The sequence below is a fragment of the Oncorhynchus mykiss genome, chromosome 4 (assembly GCF_057628025.1).
Source record: "Oncorhynchus mykiss isolate SJ-2025 chromosome 4, ASM5762802v1, whole genome shotgun sequence".
Taxonomy (NCBI): Eukaryota; Metazoa; Chordata; class Actinopteri; order Salmoniformes; family Salmonidae; genus Oncorhynchus; species Oncorhynchus mykiss.
In genome coordinates this window covers 12,420,001-12,435,566 of record NC_143025.1, presented here as the reverse complement: position 1 = coordinate 12,435,566, position 15,566 = coordinate 12,420,001, and the positions used below count along the sequence as shown (strand labels likewise).

The 15,566-nt window shown below is 42.8% G+C and overlaps 1 protein-coding gene across 1 annotated transcript in view; it reads left to right on the top strand.

The window, feature by feature from the left end:
• Positions 1-918: 918 nt before the first annotated feature.
• LOC110521302 (MOB kinase activator 2) overlaps positions 919-15,566 on the top strand; it is a 110,150-nt gene continuing 95,502 nt past the window's right edge. The window contains exon 1 of the mRNA XM_021598773.3: positions 919-1,519. Coding sequence (XP_021454448.2) covers positions 1,503-1,519 — 17 coding nt within the window. The 5' untranslated portion in view covers positions 919-1,502. The remainder of the gene's footprint in view (positions 1,520-15,566) is intronic.

Here is a 15,566-nt window from a genome sequence, read left to right as displayed (position 1 = left end):
AGAGGGAGGGGGGCGTGAGCCTGAGAGAGAGAGGGGTGTGGAAGGAGAGAGCGAGAGAGAGAGAGCGAGAGAGAGGGAGAGAGAGGGAGGGAAGGAGAGAGTGAGAGACAGAGAGAGAGAGAGTGGGAGGAAGAGCAAGAGACAGAGAGGGAGGGAGCGGGAGGGAGAGAGAGGGAGGGAGAGAACGAGAGACAGGGAGAGAGAGTGAGGGAGAGAGAGAGCGAGAGACAGAGAGAGATCGACAGAGAGAGAGGGAGATTAAGACGACCAGTCATTTTAGTAGTGCAGAGTACACATTGATCCTCTCCTTCCAGGCTGTCGTGTTTTAGACTAATGCTCCATCCTCTGATAGAGGGAGACTGGAAGAGAACAGAGACAAATATTAAAAGAGTGGCCAAGGAAGATATGAGTACTTGCCTAGGCTTCAGCTCAATGGACTAGCAGTCTTGTGGCGCACAACCCAGATTCGAAACAAATCTGTACCTAGTTAACAACAATAATATAAGTCTTTGTCAGTGCAACGTTGTGGATATATCATGTATCACCCTCATATTGAACTCTTGACCATGAAACCAGTTCCACTTTTTTTTTCATTACTTCCCTCTAATCAGAGACTGATTTGGACATGGGATACCAGGTTCCAGACCATAGTTTAATAGTTGAATATCCCTGATGCATCACAAAAAAGTGGCAATTGTCACACATGAACAATGCATAATGCAATTCCTCCTAACTAGCTGCAATGAATGTGATGACTGCATGAAATACAGTTGTTGATATGCCATACTAATAAAGCTACATTCGATTTATTTTGTTGCATGCATATCTGAGAGGTAATTTTAAGGAAGATTGGTCTTCTTTGAACTACATATCCCATCTATTTTCTTTGGTTGTGACGAAACACAACGCATACGCATTGGAGGGGGTTGGTCGGATCTGTGTTTACTTCCGGATTTCGTTCGCAGCAGCAGCTGAAGACCGCTGTAGCTAGCGGTTTGAGCTGCATAGTAATTTTCGTGCAATTTAGCATTCATGACAGAGTGTAGCTAGCTAGCTAGACAAGCGGCGTCCCAAGACAAGATTCGGTTCATTCAGTCGGCGAATGACATTGGGTACGCTAGCGGACGGCAACTTAAAAACCGAAGCGACGAGATACCTCGCTGACCGGAAAGTGGACCGAGACCGTTGCCCGCTCTCCTCCACTCGTCTCCGAGCTCAAAGTCACTCAATGCTGCGCTCCTCTCGCTCGCCCTCGGCGCAGCACCTCGGCTCCGACTAACGAGATAGTTGTTCATGTTCTTGTTGTTATCTAAGCTCAGGTTCAAAACAAGGACACCAGCGATACGTTTTTGACATTTGACGACCAAATTAGGGACCGAGAGACACCGATCCACGGAGAGAGACGGGTCGGGACCAGGTGGTGAAGCGAGGGTTGGCCGGATAAAGTAGGGGATCGCCTCCAACCCTTGCTGGTGGATTTATTCCTAGATACAAGCATCACCATGGATTGGTTAATGGGGTGAGTACAGCTACCGCTTTCCAGCTGTCACGTTGACAGCACATAGCTAACGTTACCAGTTAATAATCCATGTTTGTGGCCGGTGATATTTGACAACAAATCAGAGGTTTACTGTATCAGAACATGTACTATGAACAAGACTACAAGTGAAAATTAGTTCACTTTCCTCTAGATGGCTAGTTAGAGATCATTATGCAATCTTCTATTTTTTAGGAAACAACGGTAACGTTAACCTGCGGGCGGAGCATCCGGTGGCCTGTGTAGCACAGCCAGCGGCCCAGATTAGGTCCTGAAAATGTATTGTTACACACTAGTTTATTTTTAGGCAGATTTATTTAGTTAGCAACCTAGCCGTGTTCTGTGTAACGTTATTTCCCTCGCAAGGTGCGTTGTTTGATTAACGTTTTGAACAGGTTTCAAGTAGCTAGCTAGTTTATTAGCTATTTATCCAGCTAGCTACGCTACGTTGGCTTGGCATTTACTGTAAATTGGACAGCTAACCAGCTAGCTGGAGGGCTAGCTGGCTGACAGCACACAGGCCCGGTGACTTCTGCGGATGATGATACTTTTTCGAGTCTAAAATACATGTTATATCTACAATGTAGCAGATTTTGTTAAAGCAAATACAATTTCATTTCAGAGGCTATCATCACAGTGTAGTTTGTGCAGATCAATTGTGTTGAAATGCAAGTGTGTGGTTTTGGTGGTGACATCATGCGAGTTGACACCTTTCGAGCCGCGTATGCGATGCTGACCTGTCACTTTATTTTTGTTTGACACTTCCGTTTTAGGTGTCCTAAATCTGAAAATCCAATTCCAGTTTTTCCATCATGACATGTGAGACATTGCAAGACAAGTGTATTCTCTCATTTGCCTTAGTTTTGTTTATTGACTACAGATTTGTTTCATGACTTAGTTGCACACTATTTACAATGCAAACTCCGGTGAATCAGGCATGGGCAGAGTCTTAATTCATATTTGCGTGCAAAGAGAGGAGAGTAATGAACATGTAATCGACAACTTTGCATTGGCATGATAAGCCCAGGACATACAAATAAATAGCAGGTAGACAGATTTGCCTGTTTGTGAACTCACTCAAGGAGTATACGGCGGAATATGGCTTGTGTGGAGATCGCCTCTTAATCACTTTGCGGTGTGTTTTCTAATGTTTACCTTGCTGTATTTTGTTATGGTATTATTTCAGTCATGTGTTGCTTGATACTGTATAGAAGATTCCTCTGTATTGTCAGATGACATATCTAAGCACACTTGAAAGATTAGGCCTATTTGTGTGTCCGTGTGTGTGTGCTTATGGAGAGATCAATGCTCCTTCTTCATAAAGACACAAATCTCCTGTCTGTCTGTCTCTGTCTGTCTTTGTCTGTCTCTGTTTGTGTGCTCCTGGGCCACCACTGATATCATCTCCCAGCAAGGATCTAGAACACAACACAGTGACAGAACATAACACAGTGACAGAACATAACACAGTGACAGAACATAACACAGTGACAGAACATAACACTTCCTTTGTCTGCCCGGCAGCGGTGTCACGGCAGGATTTAAGTCCCCACTGAAAGGTGTGCCGCCGTCAGTGTGAGGGAGGGTAGAGGAAGGGGTGGAGGCCTGCTGTTTGGCTGGTTCTCCTCAACATGACATTCTGGCTGAAGAGGTAACAACAATGTAATCATGGCCTCATTGGAACCGCTGCCAAAATATGAACCAGGCACCAGCTACAACAAATAGTTTTTATCTGGCATTCGTTGTCTGACTTCTGGTTGATGTGGTGGTGTTGACAGGTCTCATGTTCTCATTTTTCATCTGTGAAAAATATTTATTATCTTTCTCCATATCCTCTGCCTCTCTCTCTTTGCCTCTCCATATCTGCCTTCAGACTGTTTTTTCCCCCTTCAGTTTGTGCTTTCAGACCTGAACTGGTTGATATGTCTGTAATTCATGTTTAAGTGCAGCATTGTTTAGCCTTGCAGACAGGGAGGATCAGACAGAGAGCAATTGTAGTCTACTACACAACACAAACTTAACCTTATGTACCTTTTATCAGCTACTGTTCAGGTCAATGAAGTTATGACTCTGTCATCTACCCACTTCATGAAGGCCTTGACAAAGGCCTGGACAAAGGAAGATGTGGCCCATATTCTGCTGCTCTCGTGTGTGTGTGTGTGAATATATATATATATATATATACACACACACACACACACACACACACACACACACACACACACACACACACACACACAGTGGGGCAAAAAAGTATTTAGTCAGCCACCAATTGTGCAAGTACTCCCACTTAAAAAGATGAGAGAGGCCTGTAATTTTCATCATAGGTACACTTCAACTATGACAGACAAAATGAGAAAAAAAATCCAGAAAATCACATTGTAGGATTTTTAATGAATTTATTTGCAAATTATGGTTGAAAATAAGTATTTGGTCAAAAACAAAAGTTTATCTCAATATTTTGTTATATACCCTTTGTTAGCAATGACAGAGGTCAAACGTTTTCGGTAAGTCTTCACAAGGTTTTCACACACTGTTGCTGGTATTTTGGCCCATTCCTCCATGCAGATCTCCTCTAGAGCAGTGATGTTTTGGGGGCTGTTGCTGGGCAACACGGACTTTCAACTCCCTCCAAAGATTTTCTATGGGGTTGAGATCTGGAGATTGGCTAGGCCACTCCAGGACCTTGAAATGCTTCTTACGAAGCCAGTCCTTCGTTGCCCGGGCGGTGTGTTTGGGATCATTGTCATGCTGAAAGACCCAGCCACGTTTCATCTTCAATGCCCTTGCTGATGGAAGGAGGTTTTCACTCAAAATCTCACAATACATGGCCCCATTCATTCTTTCCTTTACACGGATCAGTCGTCCTGGTCCCTTTGCAGAAAAACAGCCCCAAAGCATGATATTTCCACCCCCATGCTTCACAGTAGGTATGGTGTTCTTTGGATGCAACTCGGCATTCTTTGTCCTCTAAACACGACGAGTTGAGTTTTTACCAAAAAGTTATATTTTGGTTTCATCTGACCATATGACATTCTCCCAATCTTCTTCTGGATCATCCAAATGCTCTCTAGCAAACTTCAGACGGGCCTGGACATGTACTGGCTTAAGCAGGGGGACACGTCTGGCACTGCAGGATTTGAGTCCCTGGCGGCGTAGTGTGTTACTGATAGTAGGCTTTGTTACTTAGGTCCCAGCTCTCTACAGGTCATTCACTAGGTCCCCCCGTGTGGTTCTGGGATTTTTGCTCACCGTTCTTGTGATCATTTTGACCCCACGGGGTGAGATCTTGCGTGGAGCCCCAGATCGAGGGAGATTATCAGTGGTCTTGAATGTCTTCCATTTCCTAATAATTGCTCCCACAGTTGATTTCTTCAAACCAAGCTGCTTACCTATTGCAGATTCAGTCTTCCCAGCCTGGTGCAGGTCTACAATTTTGTTTCTGGTGTCCTTTGACAGCTCTTTGGTCTTGGCCATAGTGGAGTTTGGAGTATTTCTGTTTGAGGTTGTGGACAGGTGTCTTTTATACTGATAACAAGTTCAAACAGGTGACATTAATACAGGTAACGAGTGGAGGACAGAGGAGCCTCTTAAAGAAGACGTTACAGGTCTGTGAGAGCCAGAAATCTTGCTTGTTTGTAGGTGACCAAATACTTATTTTCCACCATAATTTGCAAATTATTAAATAAAAAATCCTACAATGTGATTTTCTGGAATTTTTTCCTCATTTTGTCTGTCATAGTTGATGTGTACCTATGATGAAAATTACAGACCTCTCTCATCTTTTTAAGTGGGAGAACTTGCACAATTGGTGGCTGACTAAATACTTGTTTGCCCCACTGTGCATGTGTGTATAGGGCCCGTACTGATGAGGGAGAGAAGGATGGAAGGAGAAATAAGGACCCACTGAGACTGGTGAAGGAGAGAGGGTGAAATGGGAGATCAAATTTTATTCATCACATGCTTTGTAAACAACAGGTGTGGACTAACAGTGAAATGCAGAAAGAAAAATATGGAGAAGTGAAACGGGTAATAATAAAAGTAATAAGGAGTAATGATAACTTGTCTATATACAAGGGGTACCAGTACTGAGTCGATGTGCAGGGGTACGAGGTAATAACTTGTTATTAATAACTTACAAGGGGTACTTACAAGGGGTACCAGTACTGAATCGATGTGCATGGGTACGAGGTAATAACTTGTCTATATACTAGGAGTACCAGTACTGAGTCAATGTGCAGGGGTGCGAGGTAATAACTTGGCTTATACAAGGAGTACCAGTACTGAGTCAATGTGCAGTGGTACGAGGTAATAACTTGGCTTTTTACAAGGGGTACCAGTACTGCGTCGATGTGCAGTGGTACGAGGTAATAACTTGTCTATATACAAGGGGTACCAGTACTGCGTCGATGTGCAGGGGCACGAGGTAATTGAGGTAGATATGTACATATAACTAGGAATAGTGACAGATAATAAACAGTAGCAGCAGCGTGTGTGATGAGTCAGAAAAGAAAGTCCGGATAGCTATTTGGTTAACTAACGATTTAACTAACTATTTAGCAGACTTATGGCTTGGTGGTGGAAGCTGATCAGGATCCTTTTGGTTCGGACTTGGTGCATCCGTACTGCTTGCCATGTGGTTGCAGAGAGAACAATCTCTGACTTGGGTGACTGGAGTCTTTGACATTTTTTGAGCCTTCCTCTGACATTGTCTGGTATAAAGGTCCTGGATGGCAGGGAGCTCCGCCCCAGTGATTTACTGGGCCATACGCACTACCCTCTGTGGCGCCTTGCAGTCGGAAGCCAAGCAGTTGCCATACCAAGTGGTGATGCAGCCAGTCAAGATGCTCACTGGTGCAGCTTTTGAACTTTTTGAGGATCTGAGGGCCTATGACAAATATTTTCAGCCTCCTGAGGGGGAAGAGGTTTGTGAAGAGGTGTTGTTGTGCCCTCCACGACTGTGACCCACTCCACTTCAGCCCCATCGATGTGAATGGGGGCGTGCTCGGCCCTTCGTTTCCTGTAGTCCGTGATCAGCTCCTTTGTCTTTCTGGCGTTGAGGGAGGGGTTGTTGTCCTGACATCACACTGCCAGGTCTATGACCTCCTCCCTATAGGCTGTCTCTTCATCGTTGGTGATCAGGCCTACCACCATCATGTCATCGGCAAACATAATGATGGTATTGGAGTCGTGGGTGAACAGGGAGTACAGGAGGGAACTAAGCACACACCACTGAGGGGCCCCCGTGTTGAGGATCAGCGTGGCGGATGTGTTGTTGCCTACCCTGACCACCTTGGGGTGCCCCGTCAGGAAGTCCAGGATCCAGTTGCAGAGGGAGGTGTTCAGTTCTAGGGTTCTTAGCTTAGTGATGAGCTTGTGGGCACTATGATGTTGAATGCTGAACAGCATTCTCACGTAGGTGTTCCTTTTGTCCAAGTGAGAAAGGGCAGTGTGGAGTGCAATAGAGATTGCATCATCTGTGGATCTGTTGGGGTGGTGAGTGAATTGAAGTGAGTGTCTGGGATTATGGCGAATTGGAGTGGGTGTCAGGGTGTCTGGGATTATGGTGTTGATATGAGCCATGACCCGCCTTTCAAAGCATAGCAGCAGATGTGAGTGCTACAGGGCGAGATTCATTTAGACAGATTACCTTGGCATTCTTAGGCACAGGGACTATGGTGGTCTGCTTGAAACATGTAGGTGTGACAGACTGTGTCAGGTTGAAAATGTCAGTGAAGACACTTGCCAGCTGGTCAGCGCATGCTCTGAGTACGTGTCCTGGTAATCCATCTGGCCCTGCATCCTTATGAATGTTGACCTGTTTAAAGGTCTTACTTGCAACGGAGAGCGTGATCACACAGTCGTCCTGAACAGCTGGTGCTCTACGCATGGTTCAGTGTTGCTTGCCTTGATGCGAGTATAGAAGGCATTTAGCTCATCTGGTAGCTTGCGTTCCTGGGCAGCTCGTGGCTGGATTTCCCTTTGTAATCCGTTGTAGTTTGCAAACCCTCCCACATCTGACAAGCGTCAGTGCCGGTGTAGTACAATTCGATCTTAGTCCTGTATTGATGCTTTACCTGTGTGATGGTTCATTGACGGGCTCAGTGGGATTTCTTATAAGCGTCCGGGTTAGTGTTCCGCTCCTTGAAAGCGGCAGCTCTAGCCTTTTGCTCAGTATGAATGTTGCTTGTAATCCTTTGCTTCTGGTTGGGATATGTACTTACGGTCACTGTATGGATGATGTCATCGATGCACTTATTAATGAAGTAGGTTTACTGATGTGGTAAACTCCTCAATACCATCGGATGACGCCCGAAACAACATATTCCCGTCGGTGCTAGCAAAACAGCCCTGTAGCTTAGAGATGCTCTCGTTGTTATGATGGAGGGATGAAAAACTTAATGATGGAGGGAAAAAAGAGGGTGATATGAGAACCCCTAATGGGGGAGAGATGAAGTGATAAAGAAAAGGTTGACAGGACCATGACAAAATGGGAGTTGTTGATAGGTGAAAGCTGGAGTGAGTAAAGCTGAGCTTGTCCACTGAGGTAATTGATTGGTACAGTAATAAATGCCAGAGCAAATAGGTCACTTTGGTGTGTCGTGGTCGGAATGATGATGTCAAAGACAACGTGTGTGTGTGTGTGTGCAGTGGTGTAAAGTACCTAAGTAAAAATACTTAAGTACTACTTAAGTAGGTTTTTGGGGTATCTGTACTTTACTATTTATATTTTTGACAACTTACTTACTTTCACTTCACTACATTACTAAAGAAAATCTGTACTTTTTACGCTGTACATATTCCCTGACACCCAAAGGTACTCGTTATATCTTGAATGCCTAGCAGGACCGGAAAATGGTCTAATTCACACACTTATCAAGAGAACATCCCTGGTCATCCCTACTGCCTAGGATCTGGCTGACCCACTAAACACATGCTTCGTTTGTAAATTATGTCTTAAGTGTGGGTGTGTGCCCCTGGCTATCCGTAAATTTCAAAAACAAGAAAATGGTACTGTCTGGTTTGCTTAGTATAAAGAATTTGAAATTATTTCTATTTTTGATACTTAAGTATATTTAAAACCAAATACTTTTAGACTTTTACTCAAGTAGTATTTTACTGGTTGACTTTTACTTGAGTCATTTTCTATTAAGGAATCTTTACTTTTATTCAAGTATGACAATTGGGGTACTTTTTCCACCACTTTGTGTGTCCATCTAGGCATTGTGCAACGGCTTGTTGTCGGACCTTCACAAGGTTGGTAGATGATTGGGGTGTCATTGTGTTTGTGTATTCTTGTGTATGTTGGTCCCATGACCAAATGTACCCCTTTGAAATGGACAGGTGAGACAGGTGTTGAATCCCTCATGCATTACCAATCCATCATTGAAAAGCAGGAGGGAGGGAGCGAGAGAGAAAAATGACTACTAAATGGTGTTAACTTTAGGGTGCATGACCTGAACAATGGCTTTCAAGTCAAATTGTATTGGTCGCGTACACATTTTGCAGATGATATCAGTGCAGCGAAATGCTTATTTTTCTAGCTCCAACAGTGATACCGAACTAAACAATACACACATCCCCAAAATATTAATTAATTCATTCATTCAAGAAATATAAGAACAAACAATGTCAGAGTCCGAAATATCAATATATATGTATATGATGGCTTGTATAGACAGTGTGGACAGTATATGAATAGGAAAGGTGTGTACAGTAGTAGTTATATAGGATGAGACTTGACAAGAATACATTATATACATATGAAGTGGGTAAAACAGTATGTAAACATTATTAAAGTGGCCAGTGTTAAATGACTGTGTACATAGGGCAGCAGTCCCTAAGGGGCAGGGGAGAGTACCAGGTGGTAGCCGGCTAGGAACAGTTACTATGTTCAGGGCATTGTACTGGGTGGATGCCGGCTAGGAACAGTTACTAAGTTCAGGGCATTGTACTGGGTGGATGCCGGCTAGTGGTGACTATTTAAGTCTGATGGCCTGGAGATATATAAGCTGTTTTTCAGTCTCGCTTTCCCAGCTTTGATGCACCTGTATGGTCTCTGCCTGCTAGACGGTAGCTGGGGGAAAAGGTCGTGGCTCGGGTGGTTGAGGTCCTTGATGATCTTCTTAGCCTTCCTTTGACTTCCGGGTGCTGGATATGTCCTAGAGGGCAGGCAGTGGGCCCCCAGTGATACGTTGGGCTGGCCGCACCACCCTCTGGAGAGCCCTGAGATTGTGGACTGTGCAGTTGTTTTATCAGGCGGCGAAACAGCCCGGCAGGATGCACTTAGTGGTGTGTCTGTCTTTATTTGAGTAGGTAGTGGATGGAAATGATTCAAACACAGACTAGATATTTTCCAATACCGACATCAGCCTGTGGCAGACACGCATGGAGACAGTTCTTGTCTCCATAGGCTCTGTAGAAAATGGGAACAATGCTCCTGATAACATCAAATATTTCACAAACTCAGACACATGAATAGGCTTCATATGTTAAAGGTTTGATTTGGAATCTGCCTGGGCTAGCACATGCTTACCCTTCGTGGTTAGATTGGAGTCATGTGAGACTGGATAACCAGCGGGCGACCATGTGCTTCTGGAGGCGAGCTGTACACCTAATAATAACGACGACGATGATGATGCTGCTGCTGCTGCTGATGAGTCACATGACCTCTGGCCAATGGGCAGCTGAAATGACTGGAGGGGAGATTCATAGAGCTAAATATAAACTCACATTACACACAGGGCCGGGTCTGGTTATTTATTAAAGCATCGTCACTCACACCATAGTTACACAGCCAAATGTTGTGTGTGTTTCATTGTCTGTGTATACAGTATGTGTGTGTTTTAGAAATACACTACATGACCAGTATGTGGACACCTACTTGTTAAACATCTCATTCCAAAATCATGGGCATTAATATGGAGTTGGTCCCCCCTTTGCTGCTATAACAGCCTCCACTCTTCTGGGAAGGCTTTCCACTAGATGTTAGAACACTGCTGGAGACTTGCTTCCATTCAGCCATCAGAGCATTAGTGAGGTCTGGCACTGATGTTGGCCGATTAGGCCTGGCTCGCAGTTGGCGTTCCAATTCAGCGCAAAGGTGTTCGCTGGATTGTAGGTCAGGGCTCTGTACAGGCCAGTCAAGTTCTTCCACACCGATCTCAACAAACCATTTCTGTATGGACCTCACTTTGTGCACAAGGACATTGCCATGCTGAAACAGAAAGGGCCTTCCTCAAACTGTTGCCACAAATTTGGAAACACAGAACCGTCTAGAATATAATTCTATGCTGTAGCGTTAAGATTTCCCTTCACCGGAACCAAGGGGCCAGAACCATGAAAAACAGCCCCAGACCATTATTTGCGGCTGAGCCATTGTTGCTCCTAGACGTTTCCACTTCACAATAACAGTACTTACAGTTGACTGGGGCAGCTGTTGCAGGGCAGAAATCTGATGCACTGCATCCTATGACGGTGCCACATTGAAAGTCAATGAGCTCTTCAGTAAGGCCATTCTACTTCCAATGTTTGTCTATGGAGATTGCATGGCTTTGTGCTTGATTTTATACATCTGTCAGCAGTGGGTGTGGCTGAAATAGTCCAATCCACTAATTTGAAGGGGTGTCCACATACTTTTGTATATGTATTGTTTGAGTAGACCTACTGTATACCTGTTTGGGTGTTTCTGTTTTATGTATGTACTATCTCTTTTTACATTTGACTCATGGTGTGTATTCATAGAAAGTTATCTAAATGTCCTGGTACACTTCATAGCTGACGTCAATGCTCATTCGCAGCCATGTCCTCATCTCAACCCTTGTGCTTTATCTGTACCATCTCACACACCACACACACGCACGCACACACGCTAGCGCGCGCACACACACCGCGGCAGTGTGAGTGAGTTCTCTGCTAGAGCTGAAGATATACATAGCAAATTGGCCAGTATTACCTAGTGTTGATTTTGCAGTGTAGCATTTATAGTGTTGATTCTGGTGTTAAATGAACACTGTAAGTGTTTAAATTAAGTCAGCGATGTAAAAGAAGCCCAGTGTAGTGCTGTGCGATATATCAAATTTGTTTTTACACGATATCCAAAATGTTTGTATCGCAAAAATCAAAGTTTTGTTGTTTTTGTTTTATGAGCGTTTGTCTGCTTGTTCTCATGTTGTATTTTTGGTCTTGTCTCCTTCGCTCCTCTGTGCTGTGTGCACCTTCCCATTTATACCGGAGATCTGTATATAATGATTAGATGCACATCTCCGCCCTAACAATGGGAGTTGTTGTCCTAAAGACGGGAAGGCAGGCGACAAGCTCACAGTAGGTCCAAAATAAACTCATAGAAACACATTTACTTATTTTTGTACTGATTTTAAGGGGAGTGAAACCTCTTGCTTCGCCGCTTCCTCTATGGTTTAAACGTTCACCAAGCCCTTCCCCTGCCTCTCACGCCAACAGTTGAGAGATCACATCTTCCTCTCTGACAAGCGCTTTCGACTCATTATTTGCATTTGAGGTTTGGTCCAACAGAATGGGTCATATGGACACTGAAACACATTGAGACGTTATTTTACTGTAATAGAGGACAAGTTAACGTTTCTAACTATACCTTTTTATGTCTCAACTACTCAAGTTGCGCGCAGAGCAGACACTACTAAAACGAGAGTATCAATGAACATTGATTCTGGAAAATGAATGCTCAGTTGGTCATGTGTAGCATTGGTGTACAAGAATGTTATACTAGCCGTCTTGTCTGTGTTTAATAAATGTTCAATAAGCATAAAATAAAACAATTATATCAGGAATTAGCAACTCATTTTCATTCTGAGAAATAAGGTAGGCCACTTGATTTCAACATCTGAACTAATTGGACAGGCTGACTACAGCGCTCGCGTCGCAAAATACATTTAGAAATCTATTATTCAATTATTGCACCCACACTGCTCGCGCTCGCTAACGAGCGTCTGCGTTGCCAAGGGCTAAAATAGAAGTCAGTTCTATTTGTGACGCAGATCGCACTGCAAGTCCTGCCTCTCCCATCTCCCCATTGGTTTATAGAAGCAGGTTATACAAGGTCGGTAATGCACCGAATTTATGAAAGTTGCAATCGAAATATAAAGTCAAGAGAAAAAATGCCTAAAAGGAGGAGAGATGATTATAAACGATTCGGTTCACCGTTTTATGTGTGAATTAATGGTCGGAGTAGAGGATGTTGTGCATTTCAGGTAAAATAACAACTCAATGTTTATATCCCAGGACAAATTAGCTAGTAACAGCAAGCTAGCTAAATAGGACGAATTAGCTAGCAAGTGCAAGCAAGCTAGCTAGCTAAATTGCCATAAATGTTTAATGCTTTTTGACCTGTCCGCAAATTAATGTCATTGGTTCAGAATTTGTATTGATATTTTAACCTGCGTGTCGTGATCGCATTTGGTGTGGGGGGGGGAAATACATGTATGCACTTACGCAGCCAGTTTGGGTTCCGTCTAACATGCTGTTCAAACAGTTGGATACAGACAAAAGGATGCTTTTATAACAATTCAACTGTTCAACCTCGTTAGCTAGCAAATAGATCCAAGTTGGCTAAACTTGAAATACAAAGATTAGCTGGCTAATCTCTAGCACATGGGCTTGAGAGATTGTTGATGAGACCTGTGTTCATTTTATATAGTCTAATGCCTGCTACACGAAGTTAGTCATTATTGGTGAATGTGCATTATGCCTTGGTTCTAGTTAAATTTGTAACAGAAAAGGGCATTTTCATAGCTAGACTTGAAAGCCAGATCAGTGATTATTGCAAAAAAAATCAATAATTACGCTATTTTGTTAAACTAATTCAATGATTAGTGGGTCTGATGTTTGTGGAAGGCTTATATTTAAACTAGGTATAACTTCACAAACCCTGAATTCATTAGATTATTGCTGACTGGTTAAAATACAGTGTATTTGACCTTTTAATTGTACAACAATGCTTATTTTGAGAAATCATACAAAATATAGAGATATACAGTACCAGTCAAAAGTTTGGACGCCTACTCATTCAAGGGTTTTTCTTTGTTTTTACTATTTTCTACATTGTAGAATAATAGTGAAGACATCACAACTATGAAATAACACAAATGGAATCATGTACTATCCATAAAAGTGTTGGACAATTCCAAATATATTTTTGATTCTTCAAGGTAGTAACCCTTTGCCTTCATGACAGCTTTGCACACTCTTGGCATTCTCTCAACCAGCTTCACCTGGAATGCTTTTCTAACCATCTTGAAGGAGTTTCCACAAATGCTGTGTACTTGTTTTCCTTCACTCTGCGGTCCAAGTCATCTCAAATCATCTCATTTGGGTTGAGGTCAGGTGATTGTGGAGGCCAGGTCATCTGATGCAGTACTCCATCACTCTCCTTCTTTGTAAAATAGCCCATACACAGCCTGGAGGTGTGTTGTGTCATTGTCCTGTTGAAAAAAATATATGTTAGGGTTAGGGATGGGATGGTGTGTCGCAGCAGAATGCTGTGGTAGCCATGCTGGTCAAGTGTTCCTTGAATTCTAAATAAATCACAGACAGTGTCACTAGCAGTGGAACCAAAAATCTCATTTGGACTCATCAGACCAAAGGATAGATTTCCACCGGTCTAATGTACATTGCTTGTGTTTCTTGGCCCAAGCAAGTCTCTTCTTCGTATTGGTGTCCTTTAGTAGTGGTTTCTTTGCAGCAATTCAACCATGAAGGCCTGATTCACACAGTCTCCTCTGAACAGTTGATGTTGAGATGTGTCTGTAACTTGAACTCTTTGAAGCATTTCTTTGGGCTGCAATCTGAGGTGCAGTTAACTCTAATGAACTTATCCTCTGCAGCAGAGGTAACTCTGTCTTCCTTTCCTGTGGCGGTCCTCATGAGAGCCAGTTTCATCATAGCGCTTGATGGTTTTTGCGACTGCACTTGAAGAAACTTTCGAAGTTCTTGAAATTTTCCGGATTGACCTTCATGTCTTAAAGTAATGATGTTTTTCTTAGCCCTATTTGGCAGCTCACATAAGCAATCTTCTGTATACAACCCTTACCTTGTCACAACAACTGATTTGGCTCAAACGCATTAAGAAGGAAAAAATTCAATTTTTAACAACACACACACAAATGCATTCCTGGTGACTACCTCATGAAGCTGGTTGAGAGTATACCACGAGTGTGCAAAGGGTTACTACTTTGAAGAATATCAAATCTAAAATATATTTTGATTTCTTCAACAATTTATTGCTTGCTACATGATTCCATATGTGTTATTTCATAGTTTTGATAAAGAAAAATTAAGAAAAATAATAATATAATAATAATAATAATAAAGAAAAAGTCTGGAATGAGTAGGTGTGTCCAAACTTTTGACTGGTACTGTATATCGTGAGTCACCTATGAATTTTATATGATTTTTTGGCCATATTGCCCAGCCCTATCCCAGTGTTGGTGTTAATAACCATCATTAAACCAAACCACGCCCATCATTATCATATTTCCCAGCATGCTCTATTGCTTGTTGATTTTTATAATTGTTTTTTTCATTATTTATGTTTTTGCATATACATTGATTAATCTTGTGCTACTCAAATATCAATAGCATACATTTTCTAAACAAATCCAATATTTTACTTGGACTGATTGCACCCAATACTTAAATGGTTGTTTCAGTTTAAATGGTTTAGGTATTCTCCTGTCTTAGTCTTCCTAACCCGGCAGTCATTCTGAATGCAGGTTGTGGGTGAATACAAATTCCAAATGTTGGATATCCTCACTCTGGCTGGATTCCAATAAGAATCACACATCACTTTTCAAGCCAGCATAATGTGACTTGCAGGCCTGATGTGTCCTGTAAAAACCATGAGTTTCAACAACCATGTCTCTGTCACTAACAAATACAGTCATGGGTGATAACTTTCGAATTCACTCGAAAGGCAAGGCACTCTGGGAAATATGCAAATGAGGCTTTACACTACGCAATGTGTTAATTTAACACTGAAAAGTGTGGACCCGTA